Source organism: Heliangelus exortis, chromosome 1 (genome assembly GCF_036169615.1).
Source record: "Heliangelus exortis chromosome 1, bHelExo1.hap1, whole genome shotgun sequence".
In the NCBI taxonomy this organism is placed as follows: domain Eukaryota; kingdom Metazoa; phylum Chordata; class Aves; order Apodiformes; family Trochilidae; genus Heliangelus; species Heliangelus exortis.
Window position 1 is genome coordinate 160,917,799 of NC_092422.1, and position 15,792 is coordinate 160,933,590.

Genomic DNA, 15,792 nt, shown 5'->3' on the forward strand with positions numbered 1-15,792 from the left:
GTAGTTCACATGGCAGCAGTCATCCCTTTGCTGGTCTCTGATTAGTGCCTGAAGGGTCAGAGTTGCCTCCAATTAATCACCAGAGCTGGGCTCCATGTGTGGGCTTTTTTCCCCCAGCCAAGTGGCTCGATTACCTCCAATCAGTTTTGGGAGAGAGAGGACCCTCAGGTTCTGAAATAGTGTTTGTCCTTCTTCACTTCAATAAGGATCAACTCACTGCACCTGCTGACTCTGGTTCAGGATTAGAATAGTTTTCTCTTACTAGACACTTAATCCCATGCAGCTTAATTGACTGGGAAATGGTTAATGCCCAGTATTGGATGTTTGTTCCTTAAGATGGAAAGCAAAGTATAAGCTTCTGCAGGAAGCATTGTCTTCATTTGAGTGAATGTGAAGAGTAAAAAATGCGTGCATGTTGTTGTCTGTATCTTGAAGTACACATCCAAAGTTCAGGTCAGCAGAAATTACTTGGATCGTGCCTTTTGACCTTATAAATCCTCTGGTTCCTTAAAAATCTCTAGAGCTTATTCTGTACTTTTTCTACAAGGGCCAGGCAAAATCAATTAAAACAGAAGAATAAATTCTATTATAAAATAGCACTCTTAAACATAGAAGAAACAAAGATGGTTCTGAAAATAAAAAAGTCAATGTTCCCTGACTGAGCCGACTGTAAAATATCTTAGCAATTCTGAATATAAGTTAGAATCTGCTTTTGAATTTGGAACCTAGTAGGAGCTTCTTAACACTTGCTTGTATAGTGGAGATTCAGGGATCTGTCTGAGCAGCATTGTGGCTTTTGTGTCATGATCTCAAAACATCAGTTGGTGCATATGAAAAAATACATGGATTTTCTTTGATGATAAATAGCATTGGCATCAGGTCAGTGCAAGATGATTGTATTTGCTTCCAAAGCTAGCTTAGGGGGAAAAAATTACTGAAAGGAGACACAAAACTAATCCTGTAATAAGTGAAAACCATCTCATTCCTCATGTTTTTTATTGTGGATGAGGCCCTGAGCAACTGGATCCAACTGAAACTGGTCCTGCGAATCACAGGCTGCCTGACCTGGACTGCTTTAGTACAGAAAACAAAAAGGCTGGGGGTTTTCATACCTCTTCTTTTAACTCTATGGGGTTAAGCCAATAATCAACCAGATTGCTTTAGAAGTCCAGTTTTTCTGTGGCAGTTTGGTGCTGCCACTGTCACCATACCAGAATGGTTTGGAAGATGTGTTTTTTTCTTGAGATTTTTCAGATAAATGTTTAAAATTGTCTCGGACTACATGGGGAAAAACTCTCAGTTATGTGTGCATAACACTTGCCAGAAACACTTCATGAAATGTGGCTGCAGAGCTAATTTTAGGGATGCTATAAAGTAGTGTATTTTTTTCTGTTTTTCCCTTTTTGTTTGTTTGTTTGTTTGGTTTGGTTTCTGTAGCTCTTCTAGTAGGCATTGAACATATGGCCAAAACAAATTTAGCCCTATCCGGATAACTTAGAGAACACAGATGAAATGGCATAATAAATTGATACCCACATTCTGAAATCGTAGCAGTTATCTTTGTGTTAGTCTACAGCTATAATGCAAAGCACTAATGTTTAGTGATGAAGATGGGAAATGTTCTGTACTACTGAAGTGTGGGAAGAATAAGTCATGTTAAACACTACAATAATCTTCCAGTCTGTAGTGCAAAGCACTTTGTAAATGTACCATTTTTTTAGCAGAGTATTAAGAGAGGTTAGGTAGATCTTCTAAATAGGAGTTCAAAGCAAGTATCTAGTGACTGGAAGTGGTCTTATGCTCCATCTTCTTGATTCCTTATGATAAGTAGAATTTGTATGGCCTCTAGTGACTAAGATATTCTCTCAACTTCTCTGCTTTGCAGGGCATGCTCTGTGCCAAATTTCTTAAGTCTTTCGTCACCTCCCATCTTCATCTGACTCAACTAATATCTACTTTTGGACTTGCACAACAGGTTCTATGAGTTCCTCTCTTCCAGTCTCACTCACTTTTTATGAAGCTGAATCAGATGTGACATTTTATTATATACAAGTTAATTATCTAATAGTTTAACCTGTTTGTTTCACTTCCCAAGTGGCCATCTCTTTAATAAGAACAGGTTTTTAATAGACCTAGCCAAACCTGCTACATTTGTTTATGTGATCTAGGCCATATCTGAAAGTAGGCTAATACCCAAATTCACTGAGCTGAAATACCCACAGCTATTAATTTGTAAAATAATGTCCTTCAGAAGTTTTTCTACGTGACCCACCTTCTAAATTGGATGGCACACCTGATGATTCTTTACTGAAAATCAAGTTAAGGATTTTCACTTGTTTGCAGTCCCAAGGCAGCACTGGGAAAGAACAGTATTTTCTTTGGCTTGAGTCCCTATTTTATGTGTCTGGACATAAAATTTTGTTTTTCCATTTGTCTGGACTTAGGAATTTTTGTTCAGGGTTTCCAATTAGCAATGCCATGATTGTGAAAACTGGCAGATTAGTAGGAGTGCAAAGTCAAGTCTGGGTAGATGCATCAGCTTGTAGATCCAGGTAATGACAGCACATTAGCACAAACTGTGGGTTGTTTTTCACTGTTATGAGTGTTGACACCTTGGGGATCAGAGTCCCACAAAGCACTTTCCTGAGTGTTGCAATGAACACAATACACCCTATGAGAATTGATCCATGGTGCTTCTCATGATTCACATAGCAGTGGTCAATTTTCTCCACCCTGAGGAAAGCATGGGCTGTAGGACAAGCTAGATTTCTCTTGTGATCCTATGAGGTGAAAGGGATTTAACCTACCATCACATGCAGCTAAAGTTCTTGCAGTACTTTAAACTCTTTGCTGTTGTTCATTTATGTTGGGTCAATCCAAGGACTCATTATATAAGATGTTTCTATGTGCTGGCTTGCAATGGAAGTGGTGCACTTCATAGGCAAGATGTTTCTTTTTTCTTTCAGTTAGTCTTGGAGAGAGAGAGGCTGTTCTAGGAAGATTCAGTCCAGCCATGTTTGTCATTTATTCAACTTTGAGTTTGTACTGAGATGTGTAGGCCTGAAACCATTCTATCTAATTATGATAATTAACTGGGACACTTCATGTGGGAGCCTAGTCCTGTCAGTCCCTTTATATAGTCACTGGATCTCTAAAGGGCATTTCAAACAACCTAAAGTCTCCAGAGAAAGCCTGTGACATCTATGCTCCTTTAGAGTTGTAGGATGCATTTTGGCTTCAGCAGCCAGCAATGGGTGATGACTGATACACAGGACCATGGTATTCCAGTCCTGCAGAGCAATGCCATTGGACTGTATTTTCCATGAAGAGGTTGTTTTTCATGGATTTATTCCAAGAAAAGACAACAGGAAAAGACTGAGCACATTGCAATGTGGTGGCTAGCATGGAACTGTTTTGACGCAGTGGTATTTAAGTGGAAAACTTTAATTTGTACCTACATTGTTTGTGAGGAGATCTGTTTCTGCTTTGCAATGTAGGGATAACTGCATATGTTCATGGCTGTCACTTCACAGTGTGTGAGGTAAACACTATTCAACAGTGAGCATCTACTGCTAGGAGTCTGAAGCAGCACCAGTTATGTTCTAAACTGTGCCTGCTGGGTGAAGCTATGGTATAACAAAGAGGATAAGGCTGAGCCTGAACTTTTTTAAGCTTCTCAGATTAACCTTTCTAATTTTTGTAGTGTATTTTTATAAGAAAAGCTTTTAAAGAAATCATCTTTAAAATTGCTGTTGATTGACCTAATGTAAGCTGCTCTATATGACTGAGAAAGGTTATCTCAGACTGAACTATCCAAATAAGCAAACTGAGTCTTGACTCAGCAGCCTTTAAAATATTTTTCTGCATCTTTTCAGGTACCTCCTGCAGGAAGTTAAAGAAAGAACAGAAACAAGAAAGCACCATGTCTTCAGTTTCAGCTTATTACAATGGAAAGACCGTCCTCATCACAGGAGCTACAGGTTTCATGGGCAAAGTACTGGTGGAAAAGCTTCTGCGCTCCAGCCCTGATGTAAAAGCAATCTATATCCTCGTCAGGCCAAAGGCTGGACAGTCAATGCAAGAGAGAGTGGCCAACATGCTGAAATGCAAGGTAAGATTCTATATTTTATTCTAGATGCTAATCTGAAATCCATTCAGCTGAGTGAAACAGAGGATTTCTTGTACACACAACTCATTGATGACAAAATTCCCTCTTCTGCTGTAATCATTGTATATTCTTACTGGATCTAAAACAAAAATACTGTACATGAATGAACTTGAATCTGTCTTATTTTGATAGGTGATGCAGTATTTTGTACATTTAAGGATGCAGTTCTTCATTTCTGCATTGCTGTTTGTTGAAAAATATTTTTTTCAAGATCCTGTTGCCTTAGCAAACTCCCTTTTTGCAGGAACAGCAGCATTTTTGTCTCATGAACTCTTTTCTTTCCCCCGCTTTCAAAACATAACCTTCAAAAATAAAACTGTGAGCCTGTAGCATTCCATTCATTGCCCTTATCATGGCATTGAACTAATTAAAAAAAAAAAGCCTAGTGGCAAGGTATAGTGAGATGTACATTGCTACAGTACAGTAGGGCTTCTGCCACCTTCTGATGGCAGCTCCAGTTTAGCCTTACTTATGAATTGATAAAATACTTTGAAAAGGGTTCTTTCCAAAATTTCACAAGGATTAAGACAACGCCATGAGTTGGAGCACAAACCTGTGTGACCTCCTCCCATGTGTCTTGCTTCAGTGAGGCCTCTTGGCTGGAGGGACCTCAAGGTGCTCAGGAGCTTAGGCCTGTGGTGAGGTCATGAACTTGCTAAGATTCCTCCAGCTATGGAAAGTGCCAGAGTTCAAGCTAATGCTTGGTGCTAATGTGAATTTGAACATAGCCAATGGGAAATGAGGGGAGGGGACAAACTTGGTCCTAGTAGTCAAGGAATTACTTGGAATTAATCCAAGAAATGTCAACGTATCTTAAGAGTATTGGTCTAAAACTTTAAACGAGGCTTGACTGGGAAAGCACTCCTCCTGGATCTACTGGAGTTAGAGGTAAAATAGGGATATAGGGAACTTACTTGGAGAGAAGTGGATCTGGGAGAAGGCTTGCATTTTTCCTCTTGATGTTTTGAGGCATCAAGCTATAAAATCTTAAGTACTTATGCTGAACATTAGAGTTTGATTTTTTGTGTATTTTCATCACAGAGTGGGATTTTTTCCTGTTCAGGAAAAGTTATGATACAAGAGGAAACCTGGTTACTTGTAGCAAGTCTGTCAAGTGCACAATTTTTTATTATTACTTTTCCTGCCAATGAACATTTTTCTGCTGTTTCATGACTGAAGGCTGTGGGTAATGGTTTTCATCTTCAAACAACAAAATCCCAAATACGGTGTTTGCGTGGCTTTTTGTCTTTTTTTTCTTTTTTAAACCCACTGAGAAACCCACTAAGAAAATGCCAAACCGAGCTATTTTTCAGGAGTTGTACAAATTTTGTTTGCATTTTCTTTTTGAATATTACTCTTTTATCTCTTCAGTTGGCCATCACAGTTCAGTGTGGTCATTAGTTCTAGGTGAGTCTACCTAGTAAATGTTTTGTTTCAGCTGCCCTAGGTGTATCCTTTTTTTCCTAGCATGTGTCAGCAGTTTTAGACATGCTGACAGCAAACAGGACTTGATAACCTCTCCTTGAACGTTTGACAGCCTGTTTCAAATGAACAAATGAAGGAGGCAAGTCTCTTAAGTTAGGTTGCTGCAGCTTTGAAAAGGAAAAAGCTCCAGGGGTATGCTCACAACTCATCCAGGATCCCCTTAAAGAAAAAGGTGTTTTTTCGATGCAGTTCTTTTTAAAATAAAGCAAAAACACTACCCTAAGGCAGAACCTCCACTCTTTAAAGGTCATTTCCATGTGAAAATATTGACAGCCTTTGTTGTTGGTGGTTTTTTTTTTCAATTAACTGTAAATTCTCTGGCAGAGAGAGGGCAAGAAAGATTATTCTTAACATTTTTGTGAATTGTTTGCAGTTCAGTTTACTCTATGTCTTTAAGCCACACAGTCATTCAGAATCAAGAGACTACAATTTCATTTACAGTTGTGGTTTGCATTCTTCAGTTTGGGTAACTCCTGAGCTATATAATAAACAAAAAATGCATCAAGAGCTTATTCCAAGTCTTCAGGCAACATTTGCACTTGACTTTCCTGGTCATAATCACTAATGAAGAATGTGTAGATTTGAGTATGCAAAAGGAAACTAAGCATTAAATTCCTTCTCTTCCTTTCGTGTACTAATATAATGTCTGGTCTGTACTACATAATTATTCTTCCCCCCCACAAATTGTTGGCTTTAATACAATAGAGTATTTGTGTCTGTTTTTAGGAGAAAATACTTTATTTCTGCTTTTATATTCTACTCTACCATCCAACATATCAGGTTGGACGGGGCTTTGATCAACCTTATCTAGTGGGAGGTGTCCCTGCCCATGCAGGGGGGTTGGAACTGGATGATCTTTAAGGTCCCTTCCAACCCCAATCAAAACCATTCTATGATTCTGTGTCATTTTCTCTACTGTCGTATTACACATTCACTTGGAAAGTAGCTCTTTCTTTTTCTGCCTTATGCTTTAACCCAATAACTCTGGAGTTTCTCATTTTCACATCCAGAGGGGAAATTTCCCAGGAGCCAGAGGAATAGAGGAAAACAGATTGTCAGCTTCTTAAATATTCTAAACAAACAGATAAAAATAGTATTTGGAATGAAATAAGATGAGAGCTGAGAATTAGATTGGCAGGAATTAGTTGCACTGGTTCTTCAGGTAAGGCCCTCTGGGGACTCCTGATTTTTGGTAGTACTTTACAATATTTTGAAATAAATCACCTATCATTTTTTATATTTCTCATATACTTCTCAATTTTTAGTGGTTTCTGTTATATCTACAGGAGATTAAAGTTTGAGTTGTCACACTTGTGAACTGTCTTCACAGTGTGTAAATGGGGAGGATATGCTGGAGGATGGTTCCTGTTAAATAAAGAAGTGACTAAGTTTTAAAAGCATGATGCAGTGTGAAGGGCCAAAATACCTTAGATTGTGCTTTGCAAATGTTTATTACGTGGAATTTTTCAAATTCTGAATCCAAAATGAAGAGTAAAATGTAAAAAATAAGTTGAGTATGAATCACAGGTCTTCCCCCTCTGATTCTGGAGTGTTCTGGTGTAGCCAAACAGATGGCACTGAAATGTAATGTAATGCTGGTTTTCCTCAGATGTCATAAAATTAGTTTTACATGAAGATGTGTTATTGCATTAATATGAAACATCTAATGAGCAGATACATAACTATGTCAGCAGCAAATCCAAAATGAGCATGTGCACTGAGGAATGTGTGGTGCATGGTGACCTTGCCTGTTTATGAAAGGAGATGTTCTTTTTTCCAGCAGTGAATCCCTAAGGGAATCAAGCTATTAGCCTGTGCTTAATAAAATGTCATGTCTGCATGGCACAGAGCACAGCTGCTGCACAGAAAACCACAATTCAGTATCAGCTTCACTCTGGATGTATCCATGGATGTGTATCACGAGGCAAAGCTTCACGGTGCTCTTTTATTTATTAGTTCACAAGAAGTGGATATTTACTCAAAGTAGGAAATTGTTTCAAGGAGTAATTTTTGTTGTCTGATCTGTACTCCATGTGCAGAAATAGGCAGGAATGCTTGGAGGGGTTGTCTCAGATTCCCTGGAGAGCAGTTACTGGGCCAACAGTGAGTCACTGGTTGTAGCTTTCACGTTGTTCCTGGGGTAGCAGAGCCTTTTCCATGCCCTGCATGCAGTTAACCAAGGCTGCTCCTGGCTGCCAGGCTGTTTCTTGGATCTATTTGTTCTGTGCTCCTAATTAGAAAGATCAGTCAAAATGAGGACTCTTGCTGATGTCCCTGATAATTCAAAGAGAAAATGGAGAGGCTGCAAGGCTGCTGATAATGGGGAGCAGATACTGCTGGGTATGACCCAAAATACTGTAAAGTGCTATTGCTTTTTCATATTGTCCAACTACACTTAACCCTTCTGCTGCCAATAGGTACAGTGGATAGTACAGCTAGAGCTCCTCTCTTTTGCTTCTTCCCTTCAAATCTTTGTTTGGAACCTCATAATGATGGGGTTGACCACTGAAAACTGAACACAGTTCCAGCATTACCGTGCAACTTTGCCTCTTTAGTATTTCCTTGCCAAGTGTGCTACTTCTACCAGCAAGACTCTATTATCACTATGAATTTCTCCCCATCTCACCAGATTACTCTTTTTCCATCTCCCTTGACTATCTCTTTCTCCACCCCATCACTCATGGATCTTGCTCATTGCCACAAGCAGTAAAGGTTCTCCATGCCAAACCAGTGTGGTTGTTGCTCCATCTGAGACAGCATCCCCTAAGTCTGCTGTAGACACTGTCATAGTGCATGGATCAGTACCTAAGAGGTTGTTTGGTTGATGGAGTAAGATCCTACTTTCTCAGTAGAAAGAGTGGAGAGTATTAATTGGAGTGAAACAGAGCTAAAGATATTTTATGATTTATTATCCATTTAGTTTCGCCTCATTTTATCAGTAGATTATCAGACATAACTCTGATCTATCAAAGGAAAAAATCTATCATTTAACAAAAACTGTTCTCTAACTTGACCCCATGATTTGTAAAGCATGTATGTGGTGGAGAGGAGCCAGTTGTCTGCCCATCTGAAGGGTGGTAACATAGCTGGCATGAATGCAGGCAGGAGTCTTGAACCATTCTCTTCCTCTTTACAAAGTTAAAACCCTCTGTTGCCCAGTTCCATTTAATTTCTTTCTCTTCTCCAGTTCATGTTTGAAGAAAGGTAGTAAGGTTTTGCTTTATATAGTAGCAGCTGATAGCCTCCTTCCTACAGCATAAAAAAGGACCATCAAGACCACTGGTTCTTCCAGCAAGGTAACAGTTCACACCTGACAAAAAAGTAGCTACCATGAGGTCAAGACTCATTCACCAGTTCCTGGTGTCACTTTCTGGTATTGAATATTTTCAGCCCTGCTTCTGGTCCTCTGCTGGAGCACGGGCAGCTGGAATAAGCTAAGTGCAATGGCATTGCCTTTTCTGGGTGCTGGGCCAAACTGCAGCCTTGAATTGTGACAGCTTCTCCTCATTTTATGGACATCCAACCTGTGTTATGAGTCAGGGTGTGGAATCTCACCCATGAGCTTTCAGTTAAACTGGGACATCTGGCAGCCCTACTTGCTTTTCCATCTTTTCTGCATGCAAACCCATAACTACCAGGAGACTAATGGACAAGCTGAGAAGAACAAAGGTCCATGTTATTATCAATTAGCAACAGGAGAACTTGGCCTCCTACACATTCTTTGCACTTGCCCAGCTGTCAGCACAGACTGCATTCTGCAGAAGTGCTGGAAGGAGAATTAGCTAGAAATGGCAGGGTTTAGGGTTGTTTAATGCATACTCAGATACCAGAGTAGAAAACATTACAGGAGGAAGCAGGAAAGAAAGGTGGTAACTGAAATTATGCCCTCCATTGCATGAGTCATATAAATTTGGGCCAAAATCTTCTGAGGAAGAAATATTCCGTTTGTGTGACTGAGGCAATTTCCACGTAAAATAGACTTATTGCAGTTTTGCAGTCAGAATACAATTGCTATCACTACTTAGTATATGTGGATGCTGCATTGTAATTTAGAATTTCTACATACAATGTGTAAGTTGGTCACAGATGCATTCAGAATTATGGATTTAGAGCAACCCTAAATCTTCTTTGCTGTGTGTGTTTTGTGCTTTGTTATACTTATATATGCCTAATAACATTGTTATAAATAATAATAACTAAACTTTTCTTCGTGTCGATGCATATTTTTTGTGTTGTATTTCTTTGCTAAAAATTTCCAGTGTTTCTGGTGAGTCTGATTAATCCTGGTGCCTTTTTGCAGACTGATTCCCTTTGGGATGTTTTAATTTAGAACTGTTAAAAATGGAGCACCTCAGGTCAACAGTCACTTTGAAAACATCCTGTATCTTTGAAGAAGCACTGCTGGGTTCAGACTCCTTCATTTAGGACCACAGCTTTATTCTAAAAGATTCTTTTTTATTCACATACAAAAGCAGACATGAAAAAAAGGTGGGGAAGTATCTATTTTATATAAATATATTTTTATTTATATATATATAGACACATATATATATACTTTTTTAAGTATGAGACATCAGTTTTTAATGAAACTGCAGAGAGAAACACAGGTAACAGGTTTGTAATGCAAATTAGACATTCAGGGCCAGAGAGAGGAAGCATTAAATAGTCATTAAATAATGACTTGGTGGTATTGTTAAAGAAAGGACTTATATTTTGATTGTGAGATGTTGCAATGAAAATCAAGACGTCTAAAAGGAGAGACATCAACTAAGTTCAAAGATGTCAAAAAGAGAGAGAAGTGGGTCAGGAACAGAAGAGTTAAGGGATAAGTTTATGACATAATGGTGACACCCATGGAAATGGAAGAAAACATAACAGATGCAGAAGATGAAAGGACTAATACAGAGCTGAAGTGGTATAAAAATGTAGGAGAAGAACTTGAGTAAACAATTAGAGAAAAAAGAGAAGAGAGGAGGTCTGCAGCAGATAAGAGAGGATAACAGTTGAGGAAATAAAGTTTTTAAAAGGCATCAGAAGGAGAGTGTGAGGAGTGGGGCATAACCTTTGGTGAAAGTCAGGACAACAATCCATAAGAAAAGGGGATTGAGGAGATAGATGGAGGGAAAAAGTAATGGAAAAGCAGAAAAGGACATTGGCAGGCATGAGGGAGAAGAGGAAACCTTCGTTTCTCATATTGATATATTCTAAATTTTAGTTGCTTTATATTGGCATTAGCAAAAAGACAAGTTGTTTAGGGTGATCAGAGAGCCTATGAAAGTGAATCAACACCATGACTTGAATTATAAAAAGGATTATGCCTGATTTAAAAGAAAAACCCTTGTGTTTGGTTTATAGCCCTGTTGAATTCATAGTTTCTTGTTTATCAGGGTGATCAGAAAATGTTTTCCTGCTTATGCCAAATTTTGCTAAGTATGTTAAACATCATTGAACTTCTAGGAGGATAAAAGATGAGTTTTTAGGCCCTGTTCAAGACATTTTTGAAAAAAGAAGTCTTTTGTCTTCAATGTAAATGTTACTTTTAAATTTTTTATGGTCGCTTATTGAAATGGCAAATGATTTTTTGATTAACATCTTTTAAACTTCACAGAGGTTTAAGAGGCTTAAGAGGTTTAAGCTTCACTTTCTTCTTCCTTTGGCCAGTTAGATTGTCCATTTATCTCTTGCTCTCTGCCTGTGTCATAATATCATGTGGACATTCCTGTGGCCTGAGAAATTCTGTGTTCCCCCTAGCTACTCATATCAGGAGTCAGAAAGGGGTACTGTTCTCCAGTTTCAGGGGAAAATAATCTCCTCGTCTTCTAATTATAATTGGTCTTTGAAACTGTCTCACTACAGTAGCTGTTCTCAGGAAATTTCACCTTTTTCAATTAGAGAATACGATAAAACCTCTGTAGTGACTTTTATTATTTAAAAATCAATTATTCTCTTTACTGCTGTTTCAGCTCGTTTTTTATTAGCTTAAAAACACCAATCTCTTTCCTTTCAAACCTGTTGCTTTCATGCTACCCTCTCTGCCCCTTTTCACAGGATCACAGAACTGTCAAAGCTGGCAGGGACCTCTGGAGATGCAGGTCAGACAGAGGCAGTTGCCCAGGACCATGTCCATGTGGGTTTTGAAACCCCAAGGACAGAGACTCCACAGCCTACCTGGGCACCCATGCCAATCTCCATCACTCAGGGTAAAAAAGCATTTTCTTATATCCAGGCAGAATTCCATGTGTTTCATTTTTTGCCCATTATCTCTTGTCCTGTTACTGGATACACCTGAGAAGACCCTGGTTCCACCTTCTTATTTACCCTTTGCTGTGAGGTATTTGTGAACGTTGATAAAATACCCTTGAGGTTTTTCTTCTACAGACTGAATAGGCCCATCTCTCTCGGCCTTTCCTCATAGGTGAGGTGCTCCAGTCTCTTCATCATCTTCATGGCCCCTCACTGAACTTTCATCAGGGCATTCATCCCTCTCTTGTGCTGGAGACCCCACAACTGGACACTGCTCTCCAGCTGTGGCCTCACCAGTGCTAATTAATGGGGAATGTTAATCATTCAAGCAATGCTGCTGACAGATAAGTGTTGGGCTAAGCAGTTCTGAAGTGCCTCATTCTGATGAGGAAAAACCTGGCCATTAAATCTGTCTTCTGGAGCACTCTGTAGATTCTCTTGAAAGTTGCAATGAAGGCAGAAAAAGACTGTCCCCAGAAGTTCCAGAGTATCTTACATGGAATCAGAGAAGACTGGGATAATATTATTTTTTCCATTTTATGTGTTCGAAGCACAAATAATTTATGCATATCACAAAGGCTTTTCCTACTGAGGCTGTTATTACATGGGTTGTCCTTGTGCTCTGGCTTGAATCTCTCCCTGAAACATAAAGCTCTGGTCACTTAAAGATGCAGTTCTTTTGTGTCATCAAAATAGTTCCTCTGGATGCTGTCCCTTAAAAGCAGAACTCATAGTACCCTGACAATCTAGGAAAGATTATTAACAAATTGTGTGATGTGTTGTCTTTTATTACAACAAGCAATATGGCTGGAATACAAGCTTTACAGCCTGCCAGTTTTCTGCAGGTCATGAGTTCTGGTAGGTGGTACAGAACCTCAGTTTTGTGACTGCCAAGGAGAATTCACAGCTTAGTGTTCCAGGTTTGCCAACTGTCTTGGGTACCTCGGCTCCTGGGGGCATTCACAGTACTAAGGTCAACTTGCGTTTTTGTTTCCTGAAATAGACTGCAGTTTTTAATTCACTCCAGGTATACATTCTTGCAATAGTTATACAATAAATGACGATGAAATGGACATTGATTAACATAAATTGTTAAATGAAAAATGTTGACACAGGGCTTAACAGGAAAATCAAGGCAAATTATTCTGAAATGAGTAATTTTTTGAAAGCAAAAATTATTCGCAACCCATTTCAGGAGTGTTTGTCTTTCATTTTCTGATTTACAATGTTTTATTGTCAAAATCTGACACGTCAGTTTCCACATTTTTCACTTGAAACAGCTGTTACATGTCTTGATGTGGCATGTCCACTGAGACCAGCAGAATGACAGCAACAGTGGTACTTGTCCAGGTGCTCAGGCACCTGCAAGACAAATCCAGCATGAAGTGTGATGTCCCACCATCACTATCTGGACAGAGGCCACCAGCCTGGTGACAGGTGCCACCTCAGCAGCTCACTTGTTGGCAGCCTTGCCATGCAGGAACTCCATCTCTCTTACCAGCTTCTCATCACAAGGTGCACATTCATCTTTGCTAGCTACATGCACAGAAAATATCTTGTTCCAAGGGTCTACAAAGTTTTCTTTCTGGAGCTTAGACTCCTGTGGACCTACTTGCTCAGGTACAAGGGAGTTAATGGTTTCTGTCATGCAAGTCAACACAAATACCCACCACCAGCAGAAGGAAATGTAAAAGCTGGCCTTCATTTTTATCTTTACTTCTTGGTTTCATATGATTTTTCTTGGCCTGGACTGGAATCACAATAAATCATCAGATTTCAAATATTTTTTTGTTTGGGTTTTTTTGTTGTTGTTGTTGGTGGTGGTTGTTTTTTTTACTTAGTTACTTAAATGAATGATCATAATCTAATCAGCAGCACTTCCAGGGGAGACTACACAGCCTCAAATATAAACATTCCAGAAAAAGCTCTCTAGCCAATTATGCTAATGCATGTGATTCCAATGCCATAAAGCCAAAAAAACCTGAAACAAAACAAAAAACCAACAACAACAACAGAAAAAAAAACCTGAAAAGGAAGGATAAGTCACTCAGTTTCATGTTAGGTACCTAACAAGAGACTTAGGCACAAGTTTCAGTGAAATATTCAAGTATTCTGATAAATTTGTTAAGATATGGCTAATTTCATGCAATTCCTTGAGAACTCTGATGGTCAGGGACCTCATTTGATCCAAGAAACATTGTGGACAAGGTTTTTATGCAGTAAATACAAAACTCTGCTCTGGAATCTGAGTAATATCTATCCACCCATATACATAGAACCATAGAATGGTTATGGTTGGAAGAGACATTAAAGATCATCTAGTTCCAACCCACATTTTTTTATTTAGTGTTGGATGTGCCAAGGGATTCATGTGTTAATGTCTGCAGTGAAAAATTCTGCTAGCTGATAAATGATAAAATAAATGCTCACCCCTTGAAGCAAATGTGTGAGATATGCATTTAAAATGATACAGTTCTAAAAGCCCTCAAAAGTAAGACTTTTCTCTTGTCGGTATCAGCCTAGATGTATGAAAAATTAAATGCATTTTTAGTTCTCCATAAGCAGTTTTATTTTGGGACACTTTTAGCCTGTATCTGTTTCACAGGTTTTTGATTTTTTCTTTAATGCAAGGATATCTTACAGAAAAAAGAGGGAGTCTCAGGGAGTTAGCAAACTAAGATTGCAGCTGAGTCACAACTTTAATGGATCTTCATAACATTGCTTAAATTTGCATTTATGCTTATGTGCTGTCTGGTTTGCAGCCAAAGCCCAGTTCCTGAAAGCAGTGGAATTTCTCTTGCTATCTTCATTTGCTTTTGGTAGAGTATCATGCTAAAGGTAGGTTTCAAAGAAAAGATGGGCCCAAATAAATAACTTACAGTTATCCTTTCATTTGTATATGATTCTGTTAGATTTCTTTTTATTCTGGGTATTTTTTTATCTTACAGTAAAAATGCACGTGTGAATTTTATTTCACTACCAATTTCTCATCTTCAGATGATAGCATTTTAACCATAGTAAGAGGTATTTGCTACAGGGGTGCAAATGCAGTTTATTAGTTATCTGTATTGGAGAAACCAATTCTGACTGAGTCCAGCCTAAAAGCTCATTTTGGAGGATTAACAAGTTTTGGGGTTTGAAAGCTACCAAAAGCAAGAAGCAAGTTTTATTGGTACTGCTGGCTGTCATCCCTTTCTTTTACCAATGTGATTGCATCTGAACTTGACCCTGTGTATGAAGTTGGAAATGGAAGTATCAAGAATCACAGAATTCTTTGGGTTGGGAAGGATCTTTTAAGGTCACGTAGTCTAACCCTGCAATGATGTTATTCTCCTGGAGAGCAGAAAGCTCTCAGCTCTCAGCATTGTCACCACTGCTCTCTGCGTATCGTAAGTGATAAAATCAAGATGGTGAGAAAGGATGCATTAGAGGTGTGGAAGAAATGGGGCACAGGGGAAAGTAATGGTAGAGTTCAGCATGGCAGTTTCAAAGAGGACAAGAAGAGTAAAAAGAGCATTGAAGAGAAAAGCTTCACTTAACAGGCTTGAGAGTTGTCATCAGTAACAAAAATCAAAGCTATTTCCCAGCAGCTTTTGCTGCTATCAAGGCCATGGAGCAGCATGATTAGAGCAGCCCTATTGGGCATCCTTTGTAACCTTCTGATTTCTCCTCTATCCCAGTTTTGCTCTGGCACAGAGGAGAGCAGAGCTTTTTAGGCAGTTGCACAGCATGCTTTGTGTTCACAATTTTGCCAAGTGACCCGTTCACCAACAAGGCCATCAGCAAACATTTTTAAACAATGTTTGTCATTTTGCTGGAGCCCCTGACTTGGCTCTTGACATGTGCAAGTTGGCATGATTCCTTTTTGGGCTGTTGCACTTTAGAACTACTCTGGA

At 39.0% G+C, this 15,792-nt stretch overlaps 1 protein-coding gene across 7 annotated transcripts in view; it reads left to right on the top strand.

The window, feature by feature from the left end:
• FAR2 (fatty acyl-CoA reductase 2) overlaps window positions 1-15,792 on the top strand; it is a 138,494-nt gene that overhangs the window by 58,653 nt on the left and 64,049 nt on the right. For all 7 annotated transcript variants that reach the window (XM_071733376.1, XM_071733374.1, XM_071733372.1 and 4 more), the window contains one exon: window positions 3,876-4,111. In XM_071733376.1, coding sequence (XP_071589477.1) covers window positions 3,923-4,111 — 189 coding nt within the window. In that variant the 5' untranslated portion in view covers window positions 3,876-3,922. The remainder of the gene's footprint in view (window positions 1-3,875; window positions 4,112-15,792) is intronic.